The 21,170-nt window shown below is 36.1% G+C and overlaps 4 protein-coding genes across 6 annotated transcripts; 2 read left to right on the top strand and 2 right to left on the bottom strand.

The window, feature by feature from the left end:
* Positions 1-3,511: 3,511 nt before the first annotated feature.
* Positions 3,512-7,327, top strand: LOC100263565 (uncharacterized). 3 transcript variants are annotated; one of them, XM_059739884.1, is made up of 6 exons: positions 3,512-3,705; positions 4,172-4,282; positions 4,759-5,633; positions 5,729-5,834; positions 6,432-6,637; positions 6,819-7,327. In XM_059739884.1, the coding sequence occupies exons 3-6, from the start codon at positions 4,888-4,890 to the stop codon at positions 7,087-7,089; spliced, it is 1,329 nt and encodes a 442-aa protein (XP_059595867.1). In that variant the 5' UTR covers positions 3,512-3,705; positions 4,172-4,282; positions 4,759-4,887; the 3' UTR covers positions 7,090-7,327. The 3 variants fall into 3 exon arrangements, with proteins under 3 accessions (XP_059595867.1, XP_019078327.1, XP_059595868.1); XM_059739885.1 differs by lacking the exons at positions 3,512-3,705; positions 4,172-4,282 and adding an exon at positions 4,292-4,617; XM_019222782.2 differs by having other exon boundaries at positions 3,522-5,633.
* Positions 7,328-8,190: 863 nt separating this feature from the next.
* LOC100241300 (uncharacterized) lies at positions 8,191-11,730 on the top strand. Its single transcript, XM_002276011.5, has 2 exons — positions 8,191-8,791; positions 10,583-11,730. Exons 1-2 carry the CDS (start codon positions 8,446-8,448, stop codon positions 11,476-11,478), a joined length of 1,242 nt encoding a protein of 413 aa, XP_002276047.1. The 5' UTR covers positions 8,191-8,445; the 3' UTR covers positions 11,479-11,730.
* Positions 11,731-15,265: 3,535 nt separating this feature from the next.
* Positions 15,266-16,779, bottom strand: LOC100246424 (GEM-like protein 4). Its single transcript, XM_002275899.5, has 4 exons — positions 16,257-16,779; positions 16,083-16,163; positions 15,694-15,968; positions 15,266-15,591 (listed from the first exon to the last, which is right to left on the bottom strand). The coding sequence occupies exons 1-4, from the start codon at positions 16,381-16,383 to the stop codon at positions 15,418-15,420; spliced, it is 657 nt and encodes a 218-aa protein (XP_002275935.1). The 5' UTR covers positions 16,384-16,779; the 3' UTR covers positions 15,266-15,417.
* A 2,387-nt stretch (positions 16,780-19,166) lies between these two features.
* Positions 19,167-20,578, bottom strand: LOC100242940 (GEM-like protein 4). The gene is made up of 4 exons (XM_010657721.3): positions 20,191-20,578; positions 20,008-20,088; positions 19,626-19,897; positions 19,167-19,528 (listed from the first exon to the last, which is right to left on the bottom strand). Exons 1-4 carry the CDS (start codon positions 20,285-20,287, stop codon positions 19,355-19,357), a joined length of 624 nt encoding a protein of 207 aa, XP_010656023.1. The 5' UTR covers positions 20,288-20,578; the 3' UTR covers positions 19,167-19,354.
* Positions 20,579-21,170: the final 592 nt, after the last annotated feature.

Below are 21,170 nucleotides of genomic sequence, written 5' to 3' on the forward strand. Positions count from 1 at the left end.
TTTGTCTCATTTCTTTAGGAAACTTGTCAACAAGAGAATATTTATTTTTTATTCTCCTTTCACTTCAATTTGAAGATTTGTTTCATTTGTTTTGGAAATTTGCCAATAGGAAAATATTTATTTCTAATTCTACTTAACTTTGATTTTATTTTACAAGACTTGATTTTATAAGACTTGATTTTGTTGTCTTCCAAATTTCACCATGTGTCACTTTTTTATGACATAACATGTTTGATGTGCAGGACCTATCATGTCAAACCTAAATTTTGTTGAATTGAGAAGTTACAATTTTGAGGAATAATTTAATAGTAAATTAATTCACTAAAATTTTTTATGTCTAAAAATGTGTCCACTTCAAGATATCATGCATGTATTTGGTGTTATTACATAACATTAACTTATTGGTTAAGTCGGTTCTCAACGGTTGGGTTTCTGAACCTTAATAGTCACCTATAGTGCATTAAATACATAACGACTAATGAATCACTTGAATCGGTTGCTTGACCCATATATTATTCTTCCTTTGTTCCTCATTTCTCATAAAATTTATATTTAGTTGTTCCAATTCACCCTTTCTCTTATCTTAATCTTTAATCATCTTTCATATTAAGTTATTTCATCATTTATCCTGCCATATATTCAACAAAAAAACATAGGATAAGATAAGCAATGAAATATATTATTTACCATTTGTTTACATCCATTGTGCATAAGATATATTAATCCTAAACTAAAATATAGGATATACCTATCTTATGTATCATAAATTTATTTTTTATATTACTTATTTTATAAAAATAGAGTTTTTTTTATAAAATAATATATATATATATATATATATATATATATATATATATATATATATATATATATATATATATATATATATATATATATATATATATGTATATATATATTGAATAATATATTATAAAATCTTTTACTTATAAATTTTAAATATTTTAATTATGAATATTAATAATAATTATTTATTTACTAAATTTTAAATTATTGAACAATTTCTAAATATCATTAAATAAAAGAGAAATTTCATTTTTTTTTTTAAGCAAGGAACACAATATAATTTTATTTTTCAAAAAAAATATCAATTATTGAAAAATAACACATTTTCCATTTTATTTATTTTTGTTAATTTTAGAAACTAAATTTAATCATTACATAACAAAATTTATCTAATTCCTTGCAATATAATATTCAGTGAATACTTTAGGATATCATTTATCATTAAAATAATATTTTAAGACATATATCTTATCCATATCAAACTTACTATTTAGATCATTTTCAATTGCTATTCGCAACACCATTTTTATTAATGCAGCATTTTACATTCCTAAACTACCCTCTCTTATTCCTTCACCCTCTCTCTCCTCTCCAATCTCACGTCCCAATTGCACCCCTTTTTGATTTTTTTTTTTTCCCAACCCTCATCTCACATTTTAGCATTTTTTTTATCTTCATTTTCATCTCTACCCACCCACCCCCACCCCCACCCCCACGTCCACGTAAACTTTGTTTTTCTTTTCTTTTCATTTCTTTTATTTTTTCACACTCAATTGTTTTTCATATTCTTCTTATATTTTAAAACAAAATAATTTCTTTAAATAATAAATTATAAAATGATTTTTTCACCAAAAGTATATTATGTAAAATGATTTTATTATATTCAATGTTTTAATGTGAAATTCATAACTCAATTTTTTAAAATAAAAATTATTATTAAAATTTTAAATAAATAATATTTAATTGGAATGGTGTTTTAAAAAAATATATTTTTTACTGTGTTCAATATGACTTTTTTTGTAAACCAAATAAAAATATTGCATATAATTAGAGATTGATTAAGAATGTGACCAATATAATAATTATTTGTGTATGTGAACTAAAGACTCATAAAACAAAGTATGTAATCAAGAGCCTAAAAAAAGGTCAAAACATAATGGGACTTAAATCCTACATATGTTCAAAAGTCAATAATTTTTTTTTTCTGTGATTCATAGTCTTAATTAACTAAAATTTAGGTTTAATATGTTGAGAGGAGATTAGAGAGAGTTCTTTATTAAAAAAAAGTATATGTGGAAAAAAATATGACAAAAAAGTGTTACGTTTAGCAAAAGAAATATTACGAATAGCAATCCCATTAAAAATCATATCTTTTTAAGGTAAGTCTAAAAGACTTAATTGACTTAGATATGACATAGGATAAGATAAAATAATATATCATATCTAATGTTTTATTTATGATAAGTTATTTTATCTTTATGAAGATATATCTTATGTTGTATCAAAGATGTGACTAGAATAAGTAAGGGATATATTATCCAACATATCATAAATTTATTAGTTTTATTAAATTTTTAAAATTTTTTATATTACTCATTTGGAAAATAAAAATAACTTGGTAAAAAAAAATTAAACAAGAATTTTAAAAAATATGTATAAAACATATTGTAAAATCATACTCATATATTTATTATTTAATACATAAAAATTATTTTTATATATAAAATGGCATAATATAATTTTTTATTTATAAATTATAAATATTTTAATCATGAATATTATTAATAAATAAATAAAATTATTTATTAAATTTCAAATATTAAGTTCCAAAATTTTCATATATATTCAAATAGGGTTACAATGATTAGAGAGAAAGAAAAACTTAATCAAGATATATTCAATTATTGTCATATATACCACATTCAAATTTTGAATTATTATTATTATTATTATTAATTATGAAAAGAAAAACACATCAGTTATTAATTATTGGAAATAAATTTGCCAAATAATCTAACGTTGGTTACGGTTGGTAGAAAAGGAAGCTTCCTTTTCAGGCCCAACACTTGTCCATGTGCTCCACTCTTTAATTTTTTTTTCTTTTTCTTTTATACTTGGAATATCCTATAAGAATATTCACATAGAATATTCTAGAAACCCTTTTAATTTTGTTTTTTTCAAAATATAATTCTCTATGGACCATGACACTAAGGATGAAAGATGCTGTCACTTGCTTCCATGATGTGAAAAAACCCTAGATTGTGTGGACCCATTTGCCCTTCCTTATCACAAAAACATATTTTAAAAATATAGTATATAATCTTGAAGTAAAATAATTTTCAAAATAAAGTATCTTAGTCACCAATTACGATTTAAATCATTTTAAAAAAAAATTTGTAGTTACCAATTACATAGATATTCAAGTGGATAATACGGTAATAATTTCGAAATTATTGTGAGAATTAAATTATTTTATAAAATTATTGTTTTAAAGAAATTATATTACAAATTTTCATAATATTTTTAAAATAATTAATATAAATATATATAAGATAATAATATAAAAAATTGAGAAAAATATTATTTTAGATCTATTAATTTTTTTTTAAAAAAGGTATACAACATTTATTACAAAGGAAATAAAAAGCAAAAAAGGAAAAAGAAAGAGAACACTTTATTTTCCTTTTTTTTTAAAAAAAAAAAGGAAAAGAGAAAGAGTTTGAAGAGAGAAAGAAATCGAAAAGAATGGGGAAGCGAGAGAGGTGAGAAGCCCAAGAAATCAGCATTAATCACGCCCCATCCCCTCTCTCATCAATCTGGACTTGGTTTCTTTCTCTCTCGTTTCTTTTACCCGCTCGGCTTCTCTTCAACGTCGTCGTCGAATCCTTGATTTTCTATCAGGCGAGTGTCTTGGATTAAAGGGTGAAATGATGATTCCAAGCCATTTTCGTTCCCATTTTTTATTAATTTGTGTTGCGGATTAGAAATTTTTTAAACCGCTCGTGATTTTGATTTTGATTATTTATTTATAAATTTCGTCGCCGGTGGGTGGGATTGATCGGAGTCGGGGAGTACGACTGGGTTTTGAATATTGGGCCCAATTGAAAATGGGCAAAACGGTCATTTTGCTTTTGCGTAACCGTGTTGGTCGTCCTTCAGGGTCAAATCCGACTTTTCATATTGCTGGTTTCCCAAACCGACGGAGTTGTGGCACATCGTTAGCTTTCAAATCACCAAAGATTTAGGAAACGTAGAAGGGGCGATGACCATCCATCGTTGTCCAACACGTGGCACGTTTCTATACGTTGGATTTTGTTTCTTTATTGGCTTATTTTTTTATAATTACTTCGTATTTATGTTCTTGCAGAATTGAGGATTGACATTGACGCACGCTATAAGGGAGAAGCTTCTGAGTTGGTGCGTGTGGTCGGGCTGTCAATTGGACAGCCCCATTTTATTGAACAAAGTCCAATTCCAGGTAAGGCGGATGTGGTGATTCTTTGAATTTTTGACTTGTTTTTCATGTTTTCCTCATGTTTATTGATTCAGTTTTGAAGTATTTGTCTCTTCAAATATTGGAGTTGGTGGGGGCGTTTGGTTGATTATTTTAGCCTTCTGGGTCAGGTTCAAATTCACAGTGCGTTGTGATTTTGTACAGAGATCGGTGTCATTGTAGTTTTTACCTTTTTAGGTCTTCTTCAAGTTCACAATTCTTTTTTATTTTGTGTATTTTGTGTTGGGATTGGGTTCGTTGTGGTATTTGGCCATCTGTGTCATCGTCAAAATCATATTCCTTTGTGAATTTGTGGAAGGGTTCGTATCATTGTAGTTTTTGGCTTTTTGGGTCATCTTCAAATTCACAGTTCTTTCTGATTTTGTGTTGGAGTTAGATTCATTTGGGTTTGTGGCCTTCCGGGTCATCTTCAAATCCTCAATTCTTTTGATTTTGTGCAGGGGTTGGTGTCATTGTAGTCTTTTGCATCCTGGGTGATCATCGAATTCACATGATTGATATCCGTGTTGGGTTGAATGAAGATTGTTTGATATTGGTATGAGAGATTTTTGTGGTATTGTTTGTCAATTATGGGTTCCATGTCCGGAATCCTTCAACGCCCTCTTATTGCCGCCACTGCCGTTGCTGTAGCTTCTGTCTCCTCTGATCTATCCGACAAATTGCAGCCTCTAAAGTCATCTGAAACTAGTTCTACCTTGAAACCGATTTGTGATAGTCCGGCACAAGAATCAAAGTCATCATGGGTGTCTCACATATCTCTCTCCAAGCTTTCAAATTTCTCCTTTGTTTCAAGGGTTAGGGTGCCTGTACCTCATATTAATTATTATCCAGTTCCTAATTCGCCTTCCGGTTTTGCTCCAAATTTGTTATCTTCTTCAGTTGTTTCTTCCCCAACTCTGATCAATTTATATCAGTCTGCAGAGTTGGCCAAAGCCCCAAAGCCAACTACATTTAAACATAGTATACCTGCCTTGGCCTCTGATGTTTTGTATAGATGGCATTTACCCGACCCTAATGCTTGTGATGTTTTGGAGGATTCTGATTGTTCATCGGTGAAGTCTAGGACAGTGGTAGTTTTGCTTGGATGGTTGGGAGCGAGGCAGAAACATTTGAAAAGATATGCAGAGTTGTATACATCAATGGGGTTTCATGCTATTACTTTTACTTTTCCCATGGCTGAGGTTCTTAGTTACAAGGTTGGCGGAAAAGCCGAGCAGAATGTAGACTTGCTTGTAAACCATCTGGCTGAATGGCTAGAAGAGGAGCATGGGAAGAACTTGGTTTTTCACACTTTTAGCAACACCGGATGGTTAATGTAATCTCTATTTCTTGCTCTATTTTTTGTTTCCCATACTGCTGTGAAAATTGGATTTTTGCATGATACATCTTATTGGATCTTTATCCATGTAGATATGGAGCCATTCTGGAGAAGTTTCAGAAGCAGGATCCATCTTTAATGGGAAGAATTAAGGGTTGCATTGTGGATTCTGCTCCTGTTGCAGCCCCCGACCCACAGGTAAATGATGCTTGCAGTTGTATAAGATTTACTTGCTATCCTAATCATTTCACACACACCACATAGCCAGGGCATAGACCTAATTTGCAGTGCCCTTTTGACCACTTTGTAATGTTTCATACCCTGAAAAATATGAACAATGATGTGTCATTCAAACTGCTGAAACTTGATTGACAACAGAAAATTGATTCTGTGATCATGTGTACAATTATCATTTGAACACCCATAACTATTTGATGGCAGTATGGCCACAATCAGCATGTTAGTGGTCCTTAACATCTGTACATTTGCTACCCATAACTCTTTGGCAGAAGTATGGCACGACATGAGCTAATTAAGCTGGCTTTGTCAGGAGTGCTAACCTGCTATACATGTGTCATGTTTTTGCACTGACATTGTCATATGAAGTTTGTTCTGTAATTAGTTTCCTGGTCCCTGCTCTGTCCAATCACAAAATTCCCTCCTGTAAAGTCGTTTAACACCAATTACTTAAAGAGTTTCTTTACTTTTTCAATGTTTTCGGATGCTTTCTGCATTTTGTAATGTATCTAAAACACGGAAATTTTCTTTTGCTGAACTCCTTATTTCTTTTATTAGGTCTGGGCCTCTGGATTCTCTGCTGCATTTCTGAAAACACGTAGTGTTGCTACAAAAGGAACTATTAGATATGATGAATCAGGCATGGAGGAATTTGTTGACAGGAAAGCTGTTGCAGAACCCAAACCTGCGATAACCGAAGCTGCATTGCTAGTAGTTCTAGAGAAGTTCTTTCAGGTGGTTTTGAATCTTCCTTCAGTTAACAGGTAAATGACAACTGTCTCTTAACTATATTCATCCTGAGCATTACTTGTTCCATGGACCCAATTTTCAATGGCAATATCTAAACCAGGAGAAAGGCTTTGTTGGTTATGATCTTGTATGCTTCATTGAACGGTCTCTTCATTGGTGAACATGGAATTTATATATCCTTCTGTTAAAACACAGGAGGCTCTCTGATGTGCTGGGGCAACTGTCATTGGGACAACCCAACTGTCCACAGCTATACATATACAGCTCTGCAGACAGAGTCATCCCTGCAGGGTCCGTGGAAACGTTCATAGAAGAGCAGCGGAAGGCTGGGCGTGAGGTCAGGGCATGCAACTTCATCTCAACACCCCATGTGGATCATTTCCGAAATGACCCTAAACTCTATACTTCCCAGCTCACCCAGTTTCTGGATGACTATGTGCTCAACTGTTGCAAGTGTTCTTCCTAAATCAGATGACTAAACCACCATTGATCCTGACTGTCATTCTTTTTTTTTTTTTTCCCATAAATTATACAGACACAGCTTATACTTCATTCCTTGGTGTAGAGGTTGTTGCATGCAACGAGCTGAACAATAGGCCATTAACCATTCTTTGAGCTTGGTTAGATGTGATAAAAACTTGTCAAATATCAAATATGTGAACAGTTATAATTCATCCAATACAAATCAGTCTTTGAAGGATTAATTCATAGTTTATTGATTATTTCTTAGCAAGTTTGATGCAGAAAGACGTGTTAGTTTTGGGAAGGTCTCACTTTCAATCATATTGTTCCATGTTGGGTGTGCATTGCATGTGGTGTACGGAAGGTTTAGGAAGCCATTATTGAGAAGCTTGATGAAGTTCTTTGGGAGCATTTATTTGAGCGGCAGCTTGATGCTCCCTTGTTCATCACATGGGGTTGCCACTCGGCAGGTCGGGTCGGGTCGGGTTTGTGGTCAATTTGAACTCAATTCCTAATATAATTTGAATATAACATCCAAGTTTAACTCAATCTCACTTTCTAAACTTATGATTGAATTCATCAAGTTAGACTTGGATCGATCGGGGTTGGGGTTATATTATACGAGGGTTTTATTATAAATCTCTTTTTCAATTCATTTTTATATATATTTAAGAAAAAGTAATAAATTCTTCTATCTTTCTAGCAAAATAACTAATACAAAATATATCATTAACTTGTAATTATTTTTAAAAAATGTTTTAAACCGACAAGGTCAAATGTATTTAGTCACAACCTTATGGTGCACATTTAATATTTTTAATTATTTCTCACTTATTTATGAAAGGGCCCATCCCATATGTCCAAATCTAATCATTTTGTAACCATTGTCAATAAAATGTCCTTAAATGCTTGAGCTTTTTCGTTATTGATTTATTTTATCCCTAATAAATTGTTTTTCTAATTATTTAGTAATTGCATTGGTTAATAATGCATTTGTGTACCACGTGTCGAGATATGATTGGCTCGAAACCCTTTCCCCCACAACAGACACCAAAACATGCTGAGAACAAAGAGCATGGAGTACATGCCCAAAAAATATTGTCGCCAAATGTCCACCTTGTAACCACCAGCGTGGGCCCAGCCCAACAACCTTCCGACCCAAAAAGCCCAACAACCATATACTCACCAGACGAGGGTATTCTAGTAATTTCACTCCCACTTTCCTCCGCTTTATCCTCCTTCTGGCCTTCCGTCGAAGAGCAGATTAGGGTTTCGATTAGCCCTAATCCTCCATTTCGAAATTAGGGTATTGTTTTCTCTCTTCCCCCTGGGGTTGGGTTCTGGGATTTCTTCGTCGTCAATGGCGGGGGTGGAGGAGGCATCTGGGGTTTGCATCAACGAGGCGCTGACGGACGACGAGCTCCGGGCGGTTCTGGCGAAATTGCAGAGCGACAAGGACAAGGAGGTCTTCGGGTTGGTTTGCAAGAGATGGCTACATTTGCAGAGCACCGAGAGGAAGAAGCTGTGCGCCAGGGCGGGGCCTCTCATGCTTCGCAAGATGGCTGCGAGGTTCTCGCGGTTGGTTGAGCTGGACCTGTCGCAGTCCATTTCCCGATCCTTTTACCCCGGCGTCACGGACTCCGATCTCAAGGTTATTGCAGATGGGTTCGGTTGTTTGCGCGTGCTTGGCTTGCAGCATTGCAGAGGTAATTTTTGGTTTTAGAATGGTTTTCTGTTTGTTTCAGTTCAAAATGTATGTGCTCGTCTTTTTTGTTGAGAAGGAAATGATGGAATTTGAGTGTTTGGTACTAAATTTGTGATTTTGTGCTTGTTTTTGGTTCTAAATTTGGGATTTTGTTGTAGGAAGTGTGTGATGTCTGACTGAAATGGCGGAAATGTTAAGTTTTTGCGTGGGTAGAGAGAACTTGTTAAGGAAGCCCTAGAAATATAAAAATGAATGGAGAGACGCCGAGCTATTTTTGTTTATTCCAAAATCGGTGGATTAAACTATTTCATCTTGGTGTAGCATAAAAGCGTTACCCAAGAGAAGTAGAAAAAATTAGCCAATTGTCGAGTAAAAGGGAAAAAAGAGGTGTAGATTCATATTGACCGGGTAGTCTCCAAAATATTCAGTGACTAAATTAATTATTCTTTACAAAGTGGGATGGATGTACTTTAGGATTTCTAATGGGAACTATAGTTCCTAGAATAGCTGACTAAGGTTTGCTGATTAAAAGGCTTGAGGAAGTTGCTGCCTTTTGGAAAGGAAGGTATATTAAGCAACTGCTATAGGTACTGCTCCTACATGGATGAAAACCATCTTGTTAGTGCTTTAATTAAAAAACCCCTTTGAATGCTCTTAGTTTTACTAATGCGATCAAGTTTAGCATGTGTCAAATGGTACTTTTTATTAGGCTTTGGAAGTCATGTAATTGAAAATAAATCTCCTCATTCCCTGGTTGGACGTAAAATCGTGTTACTTTTACCTTCTTGTGAAATTTTACAAAAATTATGTTTATGATTGAGGATGTCTTTATGGTAGGGAAACAGCCTCTTGGAAATGTACCTTCATTACCAAAGTAATAATGGCGGTTCTTTACATGCCGGATGCCCCAAAACCAAATCTGTTGGTTTCTCATCTGGGTAATCCGGGTTATATGGGTTTGATTACAGAGACTGTAGGTCTGAGATTGTACAGATTTTCTCTGAAGTACCTCGCATTAGTTAGGTCATACAGGCTGAGATATTATCTTTTGTGGAAGGTATTAAGGAGGCACACCTTGATGAAGACTTGAGATCTCACGATGGAGGACTTAAGAGAGTTCATCTCATGGTCCTCTCAAGGTAGGAGAAGCCCATGGAGGTATGTCATGCTGGATCATGAATTTCCCAAAAGACATGGATTGAGGGGTGCAGGGCCAATAGTTTGACTAAGAGGGAAGTGTCCTCCTATGTAGGGTTTTTTGGGGGTTTCTTCCTTATTGGCCATCTTGACTATGTTTGCTTGGGAGATTTTGTCCAGCTGCATGTTAGATCTTGAAGCCCTTGTATATCTTATCATTTTTTCTATTTGGTTTTTTCTTATCAATAATAATATATATATATTTTCTCAATGCTGTTCTGTTTGAATGAGGAAGAATCGCCTTATTAGAATTTAGTATGTTGTATATGTCTTAAATTGGAAGAACTAATCGATTCTAGGAATGTGAATGGTTGAAGGATTTTGTTGGTTCTTATTGCTGATGAAGCAGGTTACACTTTACAGTAGGTTCTGTTGAATTTCTGGTCTCTATGTGAGAAGTTGAAATTGTTGTTGACCTTTTTCTTCTTTCAGCATTAATTTTTCTGTATAGTCTTTCCTTTTTCTTGTGAATGTATTTACCTGAAGAAATTTGTTGGTGCATTTTTTCTTTTTAGGTTTATTATTTTTATTTTAATTTTGGATTTTTCAGGATGCTATATCGTTAATATTTATGTTATTTATCCTTGGTTTACAGGTATTACTGATGTTGGACTCATGGCAATTGGACGTAATCTTTCTCATCTACAGTCTCTAGATGTATCCTATTGCAGAAAGCTAACAGACAAGGGGTTGTCAGCAATTGCTGAGAGCTGTTGTGACCTAAGAAGCCTGCATCTTGCTGGCTGCAGGTCTGTTAATGACAAAGTATTAGAAGCTCTTTCCAAGAACTGTCACAATCTGGAAGAGTTGGGCCTGCAAGGATGCACCTACATAACTGACTCAGGGCTTACATTTCTTGTTAAGGGATGTCAACGGATGAAGTTCTTAGACATCAATAAATGCAGCAATATTAGCGATATTGGGGTTTGCAGTGTTTCAATATCTTGTTCGTGTTCTCTCAAGACACTAAAGTTATTAGATTGCTACAAAGTTGGGGATGAATCGGTATTGTCCTTGGCCCAATTCTGTAAAAATCTGGAGACTCTCATCATTGGTGGTTGCCGGGACATTTCTGATGAGTCAGTAAAATCATTGGCCATTGCTGCTTGTAGTCACAGCCTGAAGAACCTGCGAATGGACTGGTGTTTAAATATATCTGACCTGTCATTGAATTGTATCTTCTGTAATTGTAGGAATCTAGAGGCTCTTGATATTGGATGCTGTGAGGAGGTGACAGATGCTGCTTTTCAGGGACTAAACAAAGGTGGAAGTAAGTTGGGATTGAAAGTTTTGAAGGTCAGCAACTGTCCGAAAATAACAGTGGCAGGGATAGGCTTGCTTTTGGACTCATGCAACTCTCTAGAATACCTTGATGTGAGGTCATGCCCGCATGTTACAGAGGCAGGTTGTGATCAAGCTGGATTACAGTTTCCTGAATGTTGTAAAGTGAATTTTTTGGGTAGTTTATCAGAGCCAGATGTCCTAGTTTGAGATAAGCTCTGCCTTTGGTACTTCAATGGGTTGTGACAACAAAAGGTGAGGGCTTTTCCTGGCATCAGTCTGCTGCTTCAGTCATGCATCTCATGTAGTATTTGGATTTGAAGAATATTTGGTTTGTTAATATATTTTTCCTTCAGAAAGTGTGTACATTATGCATGTAAATTTGGATTTCTCTAGCATGACTTTTTACTCTCACAGGGAATGATGTTAGAATTTGGTTCTTAATCTGAATTCTTTTCTCTATTGGATGATGTTGTAGTTTGGTTCTTGACATGAACTTGGATTTGGGCACAATGATATGATTCGATATAGTCTAGTTCTTGATCCAGATTTGGATTTGAGCACAATTACATGATTCATTGTGGTCTGGTTTCTGATCTGGATGTGGATTAGGGCACAATGGCATGATTTTGTTCTCCGATTTGCTCAAAGTCCTCGTTTCCAAACTGCAAACAGACTGCCACTGACCTGGTGGATTTGGGTTTAAACAAACTCTTCATTGGTTAGAAGGCATTGAAGTGAACAAATGGAGTGAACAGTTTGTTATCAAAGAGTAGAGTATGAAATGATGTTGGCAGGTTGCATCGTACCTTGGCTTTCCTTTGCAGGGCTGGTAAATCTCGTACATGGAAAAATGACATTGTTTCAATGGTACTCCAATTGTAGTTGATCTAATGACTTGGAAGGGTCCATTAGATCTCAATTTTTAGAACTAATGTTGTGTTTCTTAGATTTTGCGTCTGCTGCCATAACTGATAATTTGTAGTCATGTAGATGTGTGGCTCCTGATTATTCAAATGTCTAGAGAGTTCATGCCCAATGATGTTAGGATAATCTTATATCAGGGGTGCTGTGTCTGTTATGGTGATGCTGGACATGATAAAAAAAAAAAATCATTTTCTTTGTGGGCTCATGTGAATTGGCCACATTCTGAATCTCTTTATCTTATTCCAAGTATTCTATCCAAATCACTAACCAACTTTTAGCCCCCTCCATTTTGTAGGGTAGTTATCGCGGGTGGCATGAAGTCAACGTTTTAGGAAATATTCAGGGATATAATATAGAAGATTCACAATGTTGTCACAAGGCAATCAGCATCAAAGCATAAAAAAACATGCTCAAACCCAACACCCAAAACAGACGTCTGGGTGGGGTGTAATTGTTGCACTTTTAGTTTTCTATGAGGTTCCTTTCTTGGTAGAGAAGTAAGCAGATGACCATAAAGATGAAGAGGAAATGAGCAGTATTTTGGAGGATGATAACACATAGGGGAAGAACAAAAAACTTGCATAGGGGAAGAACAAAATGAGTGATGTTGTCCTAGGAAGCCATTTTTGTGTCAGAAACAGAGGACTGAAGAAGGGATCTGTTGTGGGGTTGCCATGTTAGCTTGAGGGGTAACCACTTGGTTTGAAAGTAGTTCAATTTTGGTGCTTTGTATAGATATTTGCCAGTGTGTGAACAAGGAAAGCTAGGTTTTTTGTGCTTGGGATGATCATCTTAGGTTGGGCTTTCTGGTGTTCTGTTCAATGGAAGCCATTTTTTTGGGCAGTGTAGAAACCTAATGCTAGGGCTGTGTGGAGGTGCGGTAGGTATCATTGTCAAATGAACTTCTCTTCTTGTCTATGTTTATGAGTATCCACCTTTTCTTTTCTTTGATAGGAGCAAACAAAAGATTATATTAAAAAATGTAATAAAAAAAGGGTGGCTCACCGTATGCCTTGTGCACACGAGGTAAAATCCAATCTCAGAGAAGTGGCTAACACTAGGGCTAAAACCACCATCCACAGTTGTGGTTGTCAATAGAGAACACCACTCCCTCCCCAACGGCCATTTAGGTCACTCCAAAAGAGACTAATTTTTAAGGATTTCTTTCAGCTTTTAGTGTGGAGTTTTTCCCTTATGAAAATCCTTTTATTTCTTTCAACAAGCAAAGAGGAGGTATGCTCCAAACCTTGCTCCATCTTTTATCTGTACCCTTCACCTTCGCACGCAAATGGGGCCCTTTCACATTATGTAGAAACACCACTGCAGCCCATAAATTGCAAGCAACATGTTCCACAACTTTGTAGCTCTTCTATCACAGTAGGTAACGATGCAGTTTGCTGATTCCTCACTCACTTTGCTCCATGACCCTTTTCATCTCAAATTAAGACATTTTGAGGAAGCAAAAACTGAATCAAATTGTCAAATTCTAAAATAGTAATCACTTCAGAAGAACCAATCCTCCCATGTATGAGTTAAATAATTGCTTCAAGAAATGGACCCACAACTCATCCTAGGAATCCCCTCTCCCCACACCCAGATTCGGATCATGTCCAGATAAAGCCATCCTCACAATTCTTAAACCTGCAAGAGAGAGAGAGAAAGCACCCTCCTCCATTGCTAATAATCCCAGAACCCTGTTATCCAAAAGATTACCAAAACCCCCTTTTGATCCTCTTGCATTCAGAGTATCCCACTTCAGAAAACGTTTTTCTCCATAAACGCCTGATCGCCTCTTAGACATAAGCTTCCATCTTGGTCTCTTGTAAACAGGCCAAGTCCACCTGATGAGAGATTAGGGGAGAGTTTACAATCTTCCTCTTATTCACACAGTTAAAACCTCTCACTTTCCAGGATAAAATTCTTTGCTTCATTTGGCACCTTTAAGGCATTAAATACCGACATGCATCTCTTGTATCCAAACTGCCTTTGTAATTCAGATAGCTACATAGTTAGTGCAGTTCCCTCTATTTTTGTCCATCCCCCACAAAAAGAAAGAAAAAAAAACAGCATTTTTTCTGCAGGCTCATGTGATTTGGCCACATTACGAGTCTCTTCAATTTATTCCTAATTATTCTCTTCAAATCACTTACCAATTGTAGGCCTCCTCCACTTTGTAGGGTTATGGCCGGTGGTTTGATGCCAACCTTTAGAATATTCAGGAGTAAAATATGACATACTCCCAATGTTGTCACATGCAGGCGATTAGCATCACAACATTAAAAAAGAGACACATGTGGATGGGGTGTCACTACTGTACTTTTAGTTTTCTATGAGGTTCTTTTCTTGGTAGAAAAGCATGAAGATGACCATGAAGATCAACCCTCGGTTTAATTGAGTAGAAAGCCCAAACTGATCAATTTGTGTAGCCTGAAAGAAAAAATTGAATGGAACTTTGGAAGAGGATGACTCATCTAGGGAAAGAAAGAAATTTTTCTGCTTCTGAGTGATGTCCAAGGGCCCACACTGATGGATTTGTGTGGCTTGAGAGAAAAATTTAGTGGAACTTGGGAAGATGATGATGCATGTAGATAAAAAATTAGAGGATTTTGCTGCTTCTATGTGATGCTGCCCTAGGCAGCCATTTTCATGGGTTGGAAATGGACATCTTAGGAAGGAAACCTTTGTGGGGTTGCCATATTGCCTGGAGGGCTAACTCCTCAGCTTGGACATGCTACTGATTGCTACCCTGGTAATCAATTTTTGGTAGTCTACTCCATTTCTCAAGTTTAGCTATCAACTGTTTTCCCATGGACTGCCCCTCTAACTTTTAGTCTATTTTGGAAGCAATCTAATAATACTACTTCACAACACATTTGACTAGAGATAATAGAATGCATAAAGCTGCACAAGGCAATAGATTCTACAAAGTAGAATGGATTTGACAATAGAATAACTTAGATGGTTGGTACTGACTCCTATTTTCCTCTGCATTTTCCTTATTCTTTGTTTGGTATTGACTAGGAACAACAATCACTTTAGAGGAAGTAATCCCCTGTACTGTATGTATGAGTAGAACAAAAGACTATGGAGATCAATTTCTCATTCACAAAAAGTTTATACAAAGTATTTTACTGTGCTGGGCTTTGTTCATATCATGTAATACATCACGTGAAGCAGAGGGGGAGAAACAACTTCTGCTTGAATTACTTTTATATGTGGGTTTTAAGCTTGAGAGAGTGCCTGTTGAAGATACTTGAATGCTTTCTGATAGTTCAAGAATCCCATGAACCAGAACTCAAAATTATCTGTAGTGACTATTTCTATGTACTTCTGTGATGGTTTTTTCGTGTTCTCACTCTGGTTGGCTATCTTTATCTTTCTTAGTGGAATCAGGACCTGCACGAGATAAATTTTATGTAGATGTCAACAACCATGAAGAGGAGACAGAAATTAATCAGATTATACGTTAGATGTTATGAAAAGAGTTATGCTAATTACCTTATAGTGAATTCTAACCAATTCCCCATTTGCAGAAGAGAATTTGATTGCTCTCTCACTGCAGAAGGCAATCTTGTCCGTGGAGATGAAGAGCAGGCCTGCTATGGGACCTGCTGTTGTTGATAAGTAGCATTGGGAAGCCTTCAACAGCTTTTCTCCTTCTCTAACCCGAAAAAGTCGCTTGAAAATTTTCTCCACCCCGCCTACTTGAAGAATTCTAGCCCCTAAGCTCAACTTTCCCTTCACAGTTTCAGAGATGTTTGGTGCTAATCTCACTGCAGGTTCATGAAAAATAGAAGAACGATCAGTTATTGTGAGAAGAAAAAACTCAGAATCTTATGAAATTCAGGATCATTCTCAACCTTAATAGAAGCAAGATGAAAACTTACCATGTTCTCGAACTCCATTTACAAAACTGTCAGCCTTCTTCCCAAGCTTGTTCATCCTATCAGTCACTGAATCTCCTTGATCTGCAAATTCAAGACAACCCCATTAGTATACAGAACATCTATTTCGTAGAACATCATTGGCCAATCTATAGAGAAAGAAAAAGAGAGACGCACCGGGAGGAGAGGGAGTCTGGTGTCGTGTAGGAGGTTCAAGGAAATATCCTTTTCCTGAACCCTCAACCGGGTATGCTGATGAGCTGACCGGGATACCGATGACATGTTCTGGGTGTTGGTTCTTCATTGTTGATGAACTTCTTTGATCGACTTGTCTGCAAAAACGAGTGGTGAATGAGCTCTACTGTCAGAGCTCGGAAAATTTGCTTTCTTGCCACGGCTGGTGAGACCTTCTATTATGGGGTGGTGTATTTAAAGGTATAAAAAGAATGGTATCTTCACTTTCTGCTGCCCCAATCAGTAATGGCTCATCAACAAGAATAAAGCCATATCCATGGACACTGAAAAGAAATGTCTTTTGCAAAAGATGCATAACTGAGAAGATGTTGTGTTGGGTGGGTTGCTTTTAAAAGAGCTTGTAGAAAGGTCCAAGTCTTCTTTTATAAAATTCTCCATGATATCAAATGAAAGGTACATTCAGGTTAAGTAAGGATGTTTCTTGTCTTGCAAGATTTGATGGGTTATTAGTTAATGATTTATTTAGCATTTTATTTCTTCATTGACTTTGGAAAATTTTGGATTTTCGGCTTTATTTTCTGTAATGACTAATGGGTCTATTCTCATAGCAGAAAATGACAATTATTAGTTAACATTGCTGTTAAGTTTTCTGATTGTATTGGTTCAAGGAAGACAGGTTCTTAGAAATTCCAGTGGAGACAGAGAGGTAAACCCCAAAATTTTCTTTGCTGTATCTTGTCGGGCAAGGTTTGGAAAATCAGACAGTTGTGCAAATGGGTCCAAGAAAATAAAAAATCCCAATTAGTTGGGTCAGTTGTTCAATCATCAATCTTAATAAACACCACACATTACCTCTTATTTATTTTCTCCCTTGTGCTGACTGTGTGTGTGTGTGGCAGTGAGGCTTTCTGAACTGGCACTTTGGCTTTGTGATGCCAACCATTTTCTTAATTCCAGAAGGGAAACAGGCATTTGCAGACCAAAGGCCTTGTTGTTTATATCAAATTACATCCTAAAAGATATGGTACTGTAGAGAATTGGAAATTTGGAAGTTTTAGGAATCTGCTTGCAGTTTTTGGATGCTCTGCTGACCTGGGTTATGTGAAAGGGTGTGTGATGTGTGGGAAAATTGTGGGTGTTTGAAGTTTCAAATATGCCCTTTTCTATGAAAGATTCTAAGAGTATGTGAAAAACTTGAACTTAAGGGCCTGTTTGGTAATATTTTCAAAAACAGTTTTCAAAGTCTCAAATTTTGTCTAAAAACTTAAATATAAAAAATAGTTTTTTTAGATCAATTTTTAGGCATTTTACACTCGCATATGATACAAAATATTTTAGTCTTTTTTCATTGTTTTCTATTGTTTCTAAGAATATTTTTAAAAGACAACTCAATTTTGTTTTAAAAAATCACTTTGTTTTATAAGAAATTTGGAGTGAATGGAAACACGCGGAGTTCCTGGGAATTAAGTTGTGGGGAAAGGAAACGAGGCCATTGGAAAGGGACTGAACCCCTCCAGAAGACAAGTTGACAAGACCAAGTGCCCATATGCCTGTCTGGAATGCAATCCTTTTGGCACATTCTTTCATCTTCATCCTGAGGTGCAAGTGATGGCTTGTAGGCCATCCCAGCTGATTCAAGATGCTTTACCCCCTTTCCAAAGGGCTTTTCCCCAATCAAGTCGGCCAAAACGCGTTTCTGAGGAGAAGGCACCTGCTGCCATGTCAATACCACATCAGCCCCCTTTCCTATGTGTCAAAACTAGGATTCAACTCTAGGATTTTTGTGTTTTTTGAATAGGGTGGCAAGGCATTGCACAGTTTCAAGGACCCCAGGAACATAAAATAACTGTCATGGCTGCATTACAACAAACCACACTGGGGGTTTTGGATTAAAATATGGAGAAGAATACCATTCAAATCCTCTGAATGGAGGCTGCTATGAACAAAGTGAGTGAAGTGGACAAGGGCATCTCTTCTTTTATTGAAGGTTCTGCTAGGTGTTATGTTTCCACTGATGATTTAAATTCAACTCCTTGACCTGTATTGGCCTTTTTCTAGACTTTAGATTTGTAGCATGCCGTATAAACTTAGTACTCTCCCTTAACTTGCATGTCAATGTTAGGAATGCAATGAGGTGTAAGCACACTGAGATCAATTCCCCTCTCCAGAATATTCCCATATGTATATATATCTGCAGAGTCACCCACGTGTCACGTCCTCATTGGTGAAGTTCTCAATTATATGCAACTGAAAATATTCTCCAAGATTTGTATGAGCCGTGTTCGGAATAGGAGTGAGTTAAAAGCAGACAATATTTACAGCGGTATTTTATCAAAGCTAATTCCCAGCTAGAAATGTCCCCTTCACAGTGGTACTTTATCAAAGCTAATTCCCTGCTAGAAATATCCACTTGGGGGGCTGTATTCTCAATGGCCGGAACTCCTCATATGCAGAATGCGATATTTCACTGTGATTGATACTCCTTATGAGAAGGAAAATGGATGTGATACCCTCACAAAAATAGAAATTTCCTAATAAGTTCGAGTTTTGAAATCCCAAAACTAGTGGGTTTAAAGTAGACAATTTCTACATGATTTATATTTTGAAGTCATGAGATGGGATCCAAAGTAATATTTACATGGGTTGTGTTTGATAGTCACGAGAGCCAATGGGTTAGACATTATATACATGGGTCATGACAGTGTTTGAGAACAGTATCCTTATAACCATGCCAAGAGAAATCTTAATGGACTCATGGATGCCAGAAAGTTGTGTACTACTTCGGCTCTGACTGAACCTAGTCCTATTGGTGTCAGTTTTGTTTTCTTTGCTCAAGTCATTCTCTTGGATTGATTGAGATAAACCCCAAGTGTAAGAATGTATGCATAAAACTTATAAAACATCAATCACTTCGGTGGAGCTCATTCTATATAACAATAGTTGAAAAATCGGAGATCAATTTTTCATTGACAAATACTTTATACAGAGTTTTGGGCCGTGTAGAAGCTTTGTTTTTGCTTCATGTAAATACATCTAATGAAGCAGAGGAAAACCATTTCTGCTTGAATCTTGTAACTCATTCAAGATTGAGACAGTGCCTGTTGGAGACAGTTGAAAGATTTCTGGTAATTCAAGAACCCCATAAACCAGAAGTCAAAATTATCCACAGTGACTATTTTCATGTACTTCTGAGATGGGTTTTTCACATTCTCACTTGGGTCTACTCTCTTTACCTTTCTCAGTAGGATTGAGACCTGCACAAAGCAAGATTTTCTCTTAGATGATAGAAAACATGGAGATGGAGAAATAGGAAGAGAGAGATCTAGAGAAAGAGTTAAGTGAGTAACCCACCTTGTAATGGAATCTAACCAATTCACCATTTGAAGAGAATTTGATTGGTCTCTCACTGCAGAAGGCAACCCTTTGAGTAGAGATAAAGAGGAGGCCAGCTGTAGGGCCTGCTGTTGTTGATAAATAGCATTGAGAAGCCTTCAATAGCTTCTCTCCTTCTCCAACACCAAAAATTTGCTTGAAAACTCTCTTCACTCCCCCTAGTTGAAGAATTCTGGCCCCCAAGCTCAACTTCCCCTTCACTGTTTCAGAGATCTTAGGTCCTAATCTCACTGCAATTCCATTAAAAATAAATCAAATTTAGGTTTTATTGTATATTGTCATCATACAATTTAATCTTGGAGGATAAGGTTGAATGAAATTAGATGAAACAAGTACTTACCATGTTCTCTGATTCCATGTACAAAATTATCGGCCTTTTTCTCATATCTGATCATCATATTCTTCTTTCTGTCCACCTTACCTGCAATTTTAAAGACAACCCCATTAGCAAAAGGAGTTCCATTGAAGTTCTCTAGAACCATAGCTGACATGCAAAGTAGAAAAGAGTGGCTGAGAATCTTACTATGAGTTAATGCCAGAGATGTATTTGAAGAAGAGGGATTCTGATTTTGGCAGCTAACTGGGATACCATTGATCTGTCGTGCAAGCTGGTTCTTCATATCTCAAACTGCAGCTAGTGCTCCACAATGCTTTCTCCTTTTAGAGATTGAAGAAGCAGTACTCTCAGAGGTTGATCAAACCTTGAAGAATGCCAGTGTATTTAAAGGGAAGAACATGGTAGGTGAACCTTTAACTTTAGTTGGATAAGTCATTCATGGATCAGCAACAAAAAGAAAGGCACAGACGATAACCTTAAAGAAATTTTTTCACATTTCTAAAGGCTATAGTAAAAAGAACCAGTTCTTCTTTTGGGACAATATCCAAGAAGGTTGTATTGGGTTAAAAGAAGGTTGTTTGGTCATGTTATTTAAGATATCTACATGGAAGTTGAATATGCTGACTGTGTGAATGAGTCATTGAAGCTTTTTGAGCTGTCATTTAAGCTTTATGAAGACTCTTCTCTTCTGATATTAGGTAAAAAAAAAAGCAAAAAGGCATTTGCATTACAGATGGATTACTGCATCAGCCAAATGACAATCTTAAAGAACAGATATAGTGAAGATCTCAATATTTAAAGGATTATATGTCATCCTTTGGAGATTATATCCAACCACCAATCCCAACAATCACTTTGTCCTAAATGGTTGGAAGTTGAACGAAAGTATCACATTCCCTGGATTTATAGCAGAAGTTATCAGGAACTATCCAACCGAGCTCCGTGTTCTAACTCCTATGGTGTTTTACCACTTGAGGAAGTGGGGAGTTCATGACTTGGTGGATTTCACCATGACCATGGATATAGCCAGACCTTTTGCAGAAAAAGATAGGCCATTGTGGAGAAGGAAGTAGCCATTTGAAAAGGACTGAAATGGCCAACAAGTCAAAGTACCGACCAAGTGTCCATGTGCTGATCTGGAATGAAAAACCCTTTTGGCATCTCTC

The sequence above is a fragment of the Vitis vinifera genome, chromosome 10 (assembly GCF_030704535.1).
Source record: "Vitis vinifera cultivar Pinot Noir 40024 chromosome 10, ASM3070453v1".
NCBI classification, from domain to species: domain Eukaryota; kingdom Viridiplantae; phylum Streptophyta; class Magnoliopsida; order Vitales; family Vitaceae; genus Vitis; species Vitis vinifera.

Bases quoted from the DNA above. Each gene is read 5' to 3' on its own strand.
- LOC100263565 (XM_059739884.1), top strand. From the start codon at position 4,888: ATGGGTTCCATGTCCGGAATCCTTCAACGCCCTCTTATTGCCGCCACT. The intron at 5,634-5,728 runs GTAATCTCTATT...TTATCCATGTAG, and splicing joins AGCAACACCGGATGGTTAAT to ATATGGAGCCATTCTGGAGA. The intron at 6,638-6,818 runs GTAAATGACAAC...GTTAAAACACAG, and splicing joins AATCTTCCTTCAGTTAACAG to GAGGCTCTCTGATGTGCTGG.
- LOC100242940 (XM_010657721.3), bottom strand. From the start codon at position 20,287: ATGAAGAACCAGCTTGCACGACAGATCAATGGTATCCCAGTTAGCTGC. The intron at 19,898-20,007 runs GTAAGTACTTGT...ATGGAATTGCAG, and splicing joins ACATGGAATCAGAGAACATG to TGAGATTAGGACCTAAGATC. The intron at 19,529-19,625 runs GTGGGTTACTCA...TGCTTTGTGCAG, and splicing joins TGGTTAGATTCCATTACAAG to GTCTCAATCCTACTGAGAAA.
- LOC100246424 (XM_002275899.5), bottom strand. From the start codon at position 16,383: ATGAAGAACCAACACCCAGAACATGTCATCGGTATCCCGGTCAGCTCA. The intron at 16,164-16,256 runs GTGCGTCTCTCT...TTGAATTTGCAG, and splicing joins CCAGACTCCCTCTCCTCCCG to ATCAAGGAGATTCAGTGACT. The intron at 15,592-15,693 runs GTAATTAGCATA...TATCTCGTGCAG, and splicing joins TGGTTAGAATTCACTATAAG to GTCCTGATTCCACTAAGAAA.
- LOC100241300 (XM_002276011.5), top strand. From the start codon at position 8,446: ATGGCGGGGGTGGAGGAGGCATCTGGGGTTTGCATCAACGAGGCGCTG. The intron at 8,792-10,582 runs GTAATTTTTGGT...CTTGGTTTACAG, and splicing joins TGGCTTGCAGCATTGCAGAG to GTATTACTGATGTTGGACTC.